At 49.9% G+C, this 12,540-nt stretch overlaps 1 protein-coding gene across 1 annotated transcript in view; it reads left to right on the plus strand.

Moving 5' to 3' along the window:
• DIP2C (disco interacting protein 2 homolog C) overlaps nt 1–12,540 on the plus strand; it is a 209,875-nt gene that overhangs the window by 159,888 nt on the left and 37,447 nt on the right. The window contains exons 30-31 of the mRNA XM_021690907.1: nt 680–848; nt 2,743–2,913. Coding sequence (XP_021546582.1) covers nt 680–848; nt 2,743–2,913 — 340 coding nt within the window. The remainder of the gene's footprint in view (nt 1–679; nt 849–2,742; nt 2,914–12,540) is intronic.

Consider the following 12,540-nt stretch of genomic DNA (forward strand, 5'->3'; position numbering starts at 1 on the left):
TTCTGCTATTCCTTCAAAGAAGTGATCAGATTGAGTAACCTTCCTGGCTTATACATTAAGCAATTAAGCAAAAGAAAAAGCAGTGCAGCATTACGATGTGCCATCACAACACGTGTGTGCAGCGCTAACAGCAAATTACTCACAACTGGATGACTTTCACTCTTTCTGAATTTTAGTTTTTAACCTATAGGGGTTTAAGATTCCTCCATCATTAATGCAATAAAAAACAATGAAAAAAATAATGGATCGGTTGAGCAAGCAACATCTCAGGGTCCTGAGGTCAAGCCCCATGTTGGGCATAGAGATCACATCAAAAAAATGGACAAAGGACTTGATTAGACATTCCTCCAAAGAAAACATACATTTTTATAAAAGCACCCTGCGTTTCCTACATTTTGTGAATGTAGCAGCTTTGAGAGAACCCTATATATTGCCTCATAGCGTCTAGAGGTTTCAGGTGAGCCCTCAAAAAGGCAGTCACTGAATCAAGAGTCCTATAGTTCTCTCGTGCTTTGCAGGATGTTTTCGTGAACACACTTTCATTTTGTATTTGCACACCTGGAGGGGCAGTGGCGTGAGTGCCCCCTTTGTGCAAATGGGCAGCAGGTGTTTCTGGGCACGGGTGGCAGATGGGTCCTGCGGCCCTACCCTCACGAGCCCTTCCCGTCTCTCTCTGCAGTGTCTACTCAGGGCACCAGTCCATTCTCATCCCGCCTTCTGAGCTGGAAACCAACCCTGCCTTGTGGCTTCTTGCCGTGAGTCAGTACAAAGTCCGGGATACGTTTTGCTCCTATTCAGTGATGGAACTTTGTACCAAGGGGCTGGGCTCGCAGACAGACTCCCTCAAGGTAAGCAGCCTGTCATAGGCCTCAGAGGGCTTTGGGGAGCACGCCCAAGCGTCCTAGGGAAGCACCATGTCACAGGGCATGGGAAGGGTTACTGAAGCTAAAATTATCATTCACAAAAGCCACGGTATAATCCGCTGTCTCCTGAAGTTCCCAAAACTGATTTCAAGTGAAAACTTGATTTTATAAGGTGAATAATTTCCCACTGCCCCAAAGAATTATAGGTCAAGGTGCACACACACCCCCTCCCATGTCTTTGATTCCATTAGGTCTGCCTGAAAGGCCCTAAATTGCTTTTTCTTCTGCTGGTTTTCAAGCCATAGGTTTGAATTTAGCCACTCATTTTCATTTTCCTTGAAGACCCTGATTTGTAGGTCTGTATCCTAACGAGAATATTAGCATTTCCCTCCATTTGAGTCAATAACATTTTGATAGACATAGTTTCATGGTGAAGTAGTCATTATCCAAGTAAGGAAGGGGGAATAATCATACGACCTGTTTCAATTTATATTCCGACTACTATCCATTGTTTATATGCCCAGATGTGTGTCTTTGTGTATATACAGATTATATTTGCATATGTGTGTATAGACATATGCACATAAATTATTTAAACACAAATAGTAAAGCATTACATTTTTCTCCTGAATTTTGTTTTCCTATTTAGACCTAATGCATTAAGCTTGAACAAGAAACAAAATGCAAGATAATGTTGATATTAAGCTACATACACAGGTGTATAATTGCTTGAAATTATATATAGGAAAAGAAATTTATAAGGCATAATTATTACTTATTTCCACCTATATTATTTTAGAAAGTGATTGAGTACATTTCACAAATCGTAACATAATTGAGTGTTTCCTATGCACTTGACGTATTAATTTAATCTTTACAATAGGCATCTGAGATAGAAAGCACTATTATTAAAGATGAGGAATCTTAAGTTACAGAGAAATTGAGCACCCTTTCCAAGTCCTTACATTTAATAAATTTTGGAGCCAAATTTTGAATCTCCGGCTCCAGGTGCATCGTCTCGAGCCCCGGGCCACACTGCCTCCCCGAAGACACACATATGTAAATCGAGCATTGGGATCACGCAGTTGTAGTGTTTTCTGTGTGACTCCGCATATATGAGATCATATCCGGGCAGGAACCTCCGGAGCCAGAGTGCCCCCAAGCTGTGTCCCCTGCACCGTGCGGGAGCCTGTGTCCGTGCCCTGAGCCCAGGCTGCGGTGCAGGGCCGGGAGGGCTGCGTGGGCCAGCCTGTGGTGGTCGTCCTCCCACCACTCTTGCTCCGCTGGAGACCACCACTCGCCACCCGCCTCCTGCCCCCAGCCCTGCGCAGAGGCCCGTGCTCCACTCGCTGAGGTCCTCCTCTGAGCCTTGCCGTCTTGCTCAGTTGACTGAACATGGTGCAGCCCGGAGCTGAGCTCTGTCGAGCACAGTCGTCAGAATGGGATCTTTTCAGTCTCGTGGGACTTAAGAGGAGTGCTGTCTTTATGAAATTGTCCAAACACTTTACTTTTCCATTCTATATTAAAAATAGGTCTTCTCTTTTCTGTCCAGGGTGTGCTCTTGTGTATCCATGTTTATAGGTGTACCTTGCTTCCCCAAACCCTGTCCTGTTAAGTATTTTATCCAGGACCTTGCTTCTCCTCGTGCTCCTTGCAGCTGCATCTTGCTGTTATTTAAGATAGGTTTGTGATGGCATCCTCGGTCCTCTGATGTAGGATTTCCCCCCCACACAGACGTCCCAGGACAGTCGAATGATGTGCCAGACAGAGCCCAGGAAGTGAATGCCCGTGTGGAGTTTGTGTTGCTTGTGTCCATCTGGTTAAGGTCACACACCCCGGACCTGGCAGGCTGACCTCTTACCGCTGTTGTTCCTTCTAGGCACGAGGACTGGACTTGTCCCGCGTGCGGACATGTGTGGTCGTGGCAGAGGAACGGCCTCGGATAGCACTCACCCAGTCGTTCTCAAAGCTCTTTAAAGACCTGGGTCTCCACCCGCGGGCCGTGAGCACCTCCTTCGGCTGCAGAGTGAACCTGGCTATTTGCTTGCAGGTGGGTTTCGTCGGGATCAGTAAGTGCTCCCATCAGAGAGTGACATTTAAGTGACAGGCACTCAGCACAGGGTCATTTTCATGGCTGATGTGTAGCTATGTTTAGAAGATGCCTTGTAATCAAATGCATGTGGTTGGTGCACACTTGTTTGGTTGGGATTTTTCTTTTCTTTCTCTTTCTTTTTTATTTTAGTCTGCATTTGTCAGTAACCATTATTCATAGCTAGCATTCAGAGCTCTTACTCTGTCCTGAAACATTTTCACTTTGGTAACATGAGGAGCAGTTGGCCCAGACCCCCGAAGTCAGGCTTTTTAAAGATTGCATAGGACACAAATGTTTCCTTGTGGCAAGAAATGCTGCATCTTGACGTGCTCAGCCTCCTGGACACAGACAGTAGGATCTGTAGGAGGAATGCCAAGTGCCGTCAGCAGGTCCGGGAATCTGCTGCGGTGATGGCATCTAGAAGCAGACATTACAGTTCCAGGCTGCATTTCCAGGGTGTGAGGCAGCCCCCTGAAGATACCCGCATAGCAACCGTGGCTGAAGGACACTTGCTCGCTTGCGTTTTCTTCATTAGCCGCTTGCCACCATCTTCAGTGCTCCTTTCTTTCTTCAAACCCTTAACACAAGCATGTTGATCTGCAGTGATCACTGGCCAGGGCAGGGCCGCCTGAAAGGAAGGACAGGGGCATCCCCATGTGCCCTCCCCACAGCCTCACCCACAGCAAGCAGCCCAGGGCACAGCTGCAGACTTCGGTCCTCAAACAAATTGGCAGGATAAAAACTCCACTCACCCAGGTGCTGCAATGGAGCACGACTCAGGTCATCTCCCGGTCTCCCATGCTACCCACCCTCTGTCCCCCAATTTCTGACCCCAGAGGTGGTTGCTCATGATTAGCCCGGGGGTGACCTTGGGAAGCTCCCAGGTGGCCACGTCCTCACCAGCGCTCCGGGTGCTGGGACTCCTCCACGGACGGTGGCTGAGAACAGACTCTGAACATGTGTCCCATTGGATGAGATTGCTCCAGAAACATTAGCTACAGAAGGCGTTTTGTTGCTTTCTTATTTTTATTGTTTTGATTTTCTACTACATCCAAAGTGACATTGCTGTCATGGGCCATGGTGCTATTTTGGAATCTTGGCAGCATCTTTAATCATTTTTGTACATTTACCATTTTCCACTTGTTTGCTTTATTCTCAACTCATTTTCAGCCAATTTTCCTTTTTCTGAACGGTTAGTGTTGGAAACTGGCTAGAAATGTCGATGTGTCAGAGAGCAGAGATAAAGTACATCATGATATGGCCACACGGGCTCAGAGCCACGGGCCATGATGCTCGGGGCAAGGGGTGCTCTAGGGGGAGGGGCTTCGTGGCTTTGAGGAGGCCGTGCAGCCTGTATCCTGTACTTGATGCAACACCCCACGGTCACACACTGCAGTGTCCCTGCAGGGCCTGGGGACACCCCACGGTCACACACTGCAGTGTCCCTGCAGGGCCTGGGGACACCCCACAGTCACACATAGCAGTGTCCCTGTAGCTCCAGGGGACACGCCACAGTCACACACACAGCAGTGTCCCTGCAGCTCCTGGGGACACCCCACGGTCACACATAGCAGTGTCCCTGCAGGGTCTGGGGACACCCCACGGTCACACACTGCAGTGTCCCTGTAGCTCCTGGGGACACCCCACAGTCACACACAGCAGTGTCCCTGCAGGGCCTGGGGACACCCCACGGTCACACACAGTAGTGTCCCCGCAGCTCCTGGGGACACCCCACAGTCACACACAGCAGTGTCCCCACAGCTCCTGGGGACACCCCACAGTCACACACAGCAGTGTCCCCGCAGCTCCTGGGGACACCCCCCAGTCACACACAGCAGTGTCCCCCAGCTCCTGGGGACACCCCACGGTCACACACAGCAGTGTCCCCGCAGCTCCTGGGGACACCCCACGGTCACACACAGCAGTGTCCCCGCAGCTCCTGGGGACACCCCACAGTCACACACAGCAGTGTCCCCGCAGCTCCAGGGGACACCCCACAGTCACAGCAGTGTCTCTGCAGGGCCTGGGGACACCCCACAGTCACAGCAGTGTCCCTGCAGGGCCTGGGGACACCCCAGAGTCTCACACAGCAGTGTCCCTGCAGCTCCTGGGGACACCCCAGAATCACACACAGCAGTGTCCCTGCAGGGCCTGGGGACACCCCACGGTCACACACTGCAGTGTCCCTGCAGGGCCTGGGAACACCCCACAGTCACACACAGCGGTGTCCCTGCAGCTCCTGGGGATACCCCACAGTCACACACAGCAGTGTCCCTGCAGCTCCTGGGGACACCCCACAGTCACACACTGCAGTGTCCCTGCAGGGCCTGGGGACACCCCCCAGTCACACACAGCGGTGTCCCTGCAGGGCCTAGGGACACCCCACAGTCACACACAGCAGTGTCCCTGCAGGGCCTGGGGACACCCCACAGTCACACACAGCAAAGTCCCTGCAGGGCCTAGGACACCCCACAGTCACACACAGCAATGTCCCTGCATCTCCTGGGGACACCCCACAGTCACACAGCAGTGTCCCTGCAGGGCCTGGGGTCTCCCAAGGCATAAAGTAGCCTTATGTCAACCTGAGTCAGATTTTACTCTTACTGAACTCATCTTTATAGTCAGTGAGGTAGACACTGAGCATACAGAGGAGTTTTCAGTGAGTGAGTAAAATATTCCTAGTAAAAACCAGCAAAGTAAAGGGTGACTTGACACAGGAGGTCCAAGTGGGCCTCCCCAGCGGGCAGCAGGTCAGCTAGGCCCCAGGAAGCCAGAGGACAGGTGCAGAGGCCTTGAAGCAGGGCTGGTCAGTGAATACCTTAGTTTTCTCTTAAACACTGCAAAAGTTACAACGTGTCATGATGGTACGGAAAGAGCAGGCAGAGCCTGCATTCTGAGCAGAAACCCACGTGTCGTGCTCCCTGTTGTGTTTCTAGGGGGCCTGACCCACAGTAAATGCCTAACAAGATTTGTTAAGTATTCTAAAACTGAATTTTTATGATTGTTTAGACAAACACGGGAATAACCTGAATGGTTCTAAATTTCTTACAGATTGAATTTTTTTATAAAGGAGTATTTTAGAAAAATCAGAAAATACAGATCAGCCAGTAAATACATGATTAAACCCATAATTCCATCCACCCAGGAATAATCGCCATTAATCCCTTGATGTAAAAGTATCTAAAACACAAAAAGCTATAATGCTCAATCCCAAATACTGTACCTAAATGTTTAAAGGCATTGGAAATTTGAGTTTTCCCTTTGTTGCAGAATTACCAACATATGTGAAATCGGGTAGTGGGCATTCTTGTTTTCAGTTGATGTGTTGTTTTCCCCAAGGATTGTTTGTCCCGGTCACTGAATGGGCCTGCAGTTTGAGCCACTATTCTCTAGAGCAGCCCTGTTAGGAAAAGGGAAGAGTCACTGCATGTGCGTGATGCATCCTAGCCTAAGGGAGGGACGCTGTCTAGACAAGGAGTGGAGCCTTGCCCGCGCAGTCACGGCTGTGTTCCTGGGCTCAGTGTGGCAGGGCCCACTGGTCTTTGGGGGAAGGCTGAGTTACACAGCGGACAGGTTTTGTGACTGCAGAATACAATGTATCCACTACACGAGATTTTAACGCTACATGGAGATAAATTAGGGGTTTGTCTTTACTTGGCAAGAATGTTTTCCATTGATGGCACTCGGAATGTGTCCTCATCCCGCCCCAAGCATCCCTCCCAACTTGTACAGTTTGATACTATGGGTCATTCTCCACTGTGGAGTCTTGGACGCCTTTACGCCCTTGTACCACGACTCCTGCTGTTCTCAGCCTGAAGTGGACCTCCACCATCCTCACGTGCCACAATCCTGGTCCTCCTTCCAGGTCCCTGTGAGTCCTGGGGCTGGAGGTATTTTCCTTGCTCTGAATTCCCGTGGCACTTCATCCCTCACTTCACACTTTCTACCACTGCTTGCCATTGTTTCTGTAGACATTCATGACCCCCCCTCGGGGAAGGACTGACAGAGAACCCAGGACAGCACCTCCCACAGCTGCATCAACCTCATGAACGTACCATAGTTCGATTCCTTTAGCTGCAGGTACAGCTCACTTTGGAGAAAGCAGGCACACTTTTTTGTTGAGTTGAGCCTCCTGTGGGAAGTAAGTCACGGCAGCAATGAATTTCCTCCCAAATGAGCCCACGGTGTGAATCTCCATCACTTGTAGCTCTTTCTGGCCAGTGAGAATCAAGGCTTTGCTGCCCATTGTTAGCTCAGGTGGCCGGTCCAGGGTCTGCACTTGAGAAAAAAGACATTTACCCTCAAAACAGAAGTATTCTCTGACAGGAGGATTGGGCCATGTGGTTCCAGGTAGCGTCTGGTAGGATCTTCACACAGCTCACTGAGGGTAAGTTGGTTGTTCTGAGATGGAAGAGACTTAGCCTCAGAGCAGTTCAGAGGACTTCCCGGTTGACCAAGCAGGGAAGTAGACAGAATCTTCCCCGCTCGTGGACCACATAATGTAAGCAGAGATGACCGTGTGTGCAGAGGAACCTGTCTGGTTTTTAGCTGTTTCCTTTTCTCTAGCATTTTAGATCAGACCTGCTGTTTTGTACGTCCTACACCAAGCAACCCAAGACCTGTGTCTCTGTGGGTGGGAGGTTGGAGGTGTTCTCCACTCTGTGGCCATGGGTGGGAGGTTGGAAGCATTCTCCATTCTGTGGCTGTGGGTGGGAGGAGTTTAAGGTGTTCTCCGCTCTGTGGCTGTGGGTGGGAGGTTAGTGTGTGGGAGGTTGGGGGCATTATCAGCTCTGTGGCCATGGGTGGGAGGTTGGTGGGTGGGAGGTTGGGGGCGTTCTCTGCTCTGTGGCCGTGGGTGGGAGGTTGGGGGTATTCTCTGCTCTGTGGCCATGGGTGGGAGGTTGGGGGCGTTCTCTGCTCCATGGCCATGGGTGGGGGGACGTTGGAGGTGTTCTCCACTCCGTGGCCATGGGTGGGGGGAGGTTGGAGGTGTTCTCCACTCCGTGGCCATGGGTGGGAGGTTGGGGGCATTCTCCACTCTGTGGCCGTGAGTGAGAGGTTGGTGGGTGGGAGGTTGGGGGCGTTCTCTGCTCTGTGGCAGTGGGTGGGAGGTTGGGGGCGTTCTCCACTCCGTGTTTGTGGGTTGGGGGAGGTTGGGGGCATTGTCCGTTCTGTGGCCATGGGTGGGAGGAGGTTGGGGCATTCTCCGTTCCGTGGCCGTGGGTGGGGGGAGGCTGGGGGCATTGTCCGCTCCGTAGCCGTGGGTGGGAGGAGGTTGGGGGCATTCTCCACTCCGTGGCCATGGGTGGGAGGTTGGTGGGTGGGAGGTTGGGGCGTTCTCCGCTCCATGGCCATGGTGGGCAGCATGCTGGAAGGCGTCCTGACAGCTCAGAGCTGTGGTGGCTGCTTGCTTGTGCTGTTGCATGAAACCCAGGTTTAAGAGAAAATCCTGAAAATTGACAAATGTGTCATTGTCCGATATACAACTGGGCAAGTATAAAAAATCTAAATATGAGACGATCATAAAAATAGAAGATTGGGACAGTCATAATTTCTGTGCTGCTGTTGACTCAGCTCTTCTGTCTCAGAAACGGTTTATTTACCCACTTATCATTCTGAAGCAGGAATTGCCACATTAGTTATTTCAACACAGCCCCCTTGAGTTCAGTGTCATAGCTCTGTGGCAAAAGAATGGACTCATAAAATTAACTGTGGCTGACTTGGATTTTACATGAAATATTGGCATATTATAGAGAACATGCAAGAATGAAATGTAGAAGTATGTGCCATTTTTTATGTTTAGAAATGACATTTCCCAGAACCTTTAGCCATAAAAATGACTTTAAAACAATTTGGATTTGTTGAATCTATGACAGAAGTGGACATTAGATCAAGTTAAGACTTCTGAGTTTAAATAACTTTAACATAAATTTCCGTTAGTGCTGTTAAGAAGTGTCATGTGTTTATTAACCTCTGTTGAAAAAGACATTGCCTACAACCGCAATTACTCTTTTCAGAAATGTAAGCTGAAAGGTCTTCGGTTGTACTCGATTAAGAAATTTAGCTCATTGTAACAGAAAAATGAATATCCTCCTCACCAGCAGAAGGAAGGAGGGAATATGAGGTCTTCTCGTTCCTAAAACTTTTAAGTCACCTTAGCAGAAACTTTGATCTTTATGATTTTTTTTAAAAATACCGATTAATTTATCTGGGAGGAAAGCTTATCATAAATAGCTGTGTGGAATTAAATCAATAGTAACAGTTATAACCAACCTTAAATCTTAAAACTCACACAATGAAAGAGAAATACAGCCACCCTGATAATGAGAAGTGAGGTCATTGTTGGAAAGAAAAAAACCAGGAAGCTCAGAGGCTGATATAAATCTTAAGTAATTCTCAAAAGAAAATTGATAGTTAGAATACTTTCATGAATTTGAGCTCTCATTTCCCCCCTCCACTGCTTTTGGATGGGGGAAAGTGACAGTAAATGAGGTGTTGTGGGGGGGTTATATGCTCCCAGGAATGAGTCACATTCAGCTGAAACCCGCACACCCTTTCTGCTGATTCGTGTTGTCCCAGAGAATGAAAATTAACATTGGCGATCATGGGACCTGCATCTCAGTCACCCAGTATCCTAGTCCACATTCTGATTTGTAAGCGGCAGAAACCTTCCTTGGCAATCTGAATGAAAAGGAATTTGTTAAGACACCATGGGTGGCTCTCAGAGGCATCTGGAGCGCTGGAACCCAGTTTAGGGTGGCGCACCCAGGTATAGCTCATGCCGTTCGTGAGAGGACACTGGAGTTTGGGAGTCGAAAGGCGACCAGCTGGTGCTCATGCTGCAGATTCGCCGCCGCCGCAGGCGGGAGCGTGCACGCTGTCCGGTGCCACGGATGGATGCGGGTACCTGGCGGGCTTGGTTACCTGCCCACAGGCTGGCATCCGGGAGAGCGGGAGGAGGGTGGCAGTTAGCTTTAGTCACCACACATGGGCTTTGTATCCAGTACAGCTCCAAAAGTAGAGTTCCCCAAATACAGAAAAGGGGTTCAGATGCTTGGTGACCAAAAAGGGGTGAGAGATGGCGACTTCAGCCCATCTCTTTGGCTGCCTTAATCAACACACACTCTGTCCCATTCTTACACATCGCCCCCCCAAAAAAACTATCATAACACAGCTTTCACACTTAGAACCGATAACACACCCGCCCTCTGTCCAAAAAAGAAACAAGTTCAAGCCTCTGCTGTTACTGTGGTTGCTGCTGGGTGGTGGACATTCCCTCATGCTGGCTTGTCGGCTGTGGACTAGGCTGTAAAGTTCACCGCCATGGACGGATGGGCTCCGTAAACTGTGAGACAAAGGCAGAGAAGAGAAGACGCGTTCTTGCACCCCTCTGTATGGCATGACTGGGTGTGCACTAGGCGCGGGGGGGGGGGCGGGGTACCACAGTGAACAGACTTGGTGTTGGATCTGCTGGTTCCTGGGCGTGTCTTCCCATCTGGACATTCCGGAGCTTTGGGAATAACAGGAAGAGCCTAGGGTCCTAGCAGACCATGATGAGCTGGGCACCTGAGGCTGAACACCGCAGGCTTCACAGGGAAGGGGTCACTTTGGTGTGGGTTGATCCTTTATCAGCTGCAGGAGTTTCCTGTGTTTGAGTTGGTGTCTTGAACGAAGAACATGGGCATCTGAGCTTCTCATTGGTCCTTCGACTTGAGCAGCACTCGCAGACACAGCTGCCCTGCCTCAGTCTGCATGCGTTCACACTGCTCCCTGACCCGAAGCCCTTGGTGGCACTTTGTCTTGAAGGGCTGAGTGAGCAGCCTGGGCCTGCGGTCAGTATGGCCTCTCTCTGCACGACCCAGCTCTGCTGGTGCAGCTCAGCAGAAGCAGGTGACACGGGAGTGAGCGGTCATGGCTGTCTTTCTAGGGAACTGTGAAAAGAGGCAGGCTCCTTTTCTGCACATGGGTTTGCTGACCTTTGTGAAAGTCAGTTAATTAACCAATTTGTCAGGACATGGCATGGACTGCCACGGTCCGCTCCAGCATACAAACCGGATTTTCACTGCCTTTGACTCCTACCAAACCCACTAATTAATTTCAGACCCTCTTACTTCCCTGACAATCTGTTACTGCAACCACTCCTGATACTAATTTCTAAATCAGTTGAGATGCTTCAGACAAAACACAGAGACCAGCTCTGTTTGATGTTAGCAAAAGGTATATTTATATATAACGAATTCTGGACTTCCATTTTTTATTAGGCTGCATAAGTCACAAGAGACTGTTGTTCCAACCCTAACCATTAAAACAACCTGGTTAATATACAAGTCACAGTTTTTAAGATCTGTCAGAGAGCTGAAGATTAACGGAAGTCTCAGTGAACTGAAGTCACCTGTGGAGAGAAGATACCCTTATTTTCATCCCTGGCAGAGAAGCAGCAGGGGGAACTTACCATAGAGACCAACCAAACCCTGAGCGCACTAATGTGGCACGTAGTGCGGGAGAGTGGGTCAAAATCCCAAGGAGCCCAGCTCAGTCACTCTGCATCCCTGCACCAGCCTGTCTGCAGGTCTCCTGTCCAGAGGGGAGAGTGCAGAAGCCGGCAGCAGGGCAGGAGAGCCGAGAGAATCATCTGAGGTTCTTTAGGCCTCTAGTAAATGCACAGTAACCAGCATCTGAAGCCTTGTTTGGGTGGGGGGGTGGCCTGAGAAACCATTTCCCCTGAGGGATGGTGGGCCTTCAGTGGGTGGAAGGCAGAGGTACTGAGGGATGAGCAGAGAGCAGGAATGCTGAGCGGCCCCCTCTGGGCAGCTGCAGACTACTGGATACACTCCCCTTGTGCTCCAAAGACAGAGGTGGGACAAGAGGGCTGAGCATGTGTGTCACAGCCCCCTGGACCTTCACCAAGTGCAGCATGTTTGCCTCCAAAGGCTGGGCATTGGCTGCAGGATGGAGAAGGCTGGGGTGAGGCTGGAGAGACGGAGAACCACCTTGTCAGGCAAAAAGCTGGTGTCCGGAGTCTCGTCCTGCCCACAGCCATGAAGCCAGCATGGACTGGCATCTCAGTGGAGCTGTTAGAGATCCCAGGCCACCTACAAAGGGCACAGATCGCTGAGACACCCGAACGAGGCCAGAGAAGGAGGTGCCCTTTCTGGGAGTGCATGCTTTTTACTTCAGTCTCCACTGGTCTCTTAAACACAGTGTTTACTTTACAGTAAAAAACTAAAAGACATGCACAGAGGAAATACATGGGCACAAGAAGAATGTGGAAATAGTCCGTAGAGTAGACATGCTGGAATTACCAGAAACTCTGAGAGAACTAGGATACATACGTTAAAGGGTGCAGTTGAAGAGGTATGCGCCTTGCACAAAGAGGTGGGGATGTCACGAAAAGATAAAAAGTACCAAAAAAAACCCAAATGGAAATGCTGGAAATGAAAGCTGCAGACATAGAAAGAAGATTCTTCGTGGTTCCCGTAGCAGACTGGATGCAGACGGAGAGGCCGTGAGCAAACTTCAGGTCCCATCAGTAGAAGCTCTGCAAACGGAAACATCAGGAGAGAAGGAAAGAATGTAAAGTGGAAC

The sequence above is a fragment of the Neomonachus schauinslandi genome, chromosome 5 (assembly GCF_002201575.2).
Source record: "Neomonachus schauinslandi chromosome 5, ASM220157v2, whole genome shotgun sequence".
In the NCBI taxonomy this organism is placed as follows: Eukaryota; Metazoa; Chordata; class Mammalia; order Carnivora; family Phocidae; genus Neomonachus; species Neomonachus schauinslandi.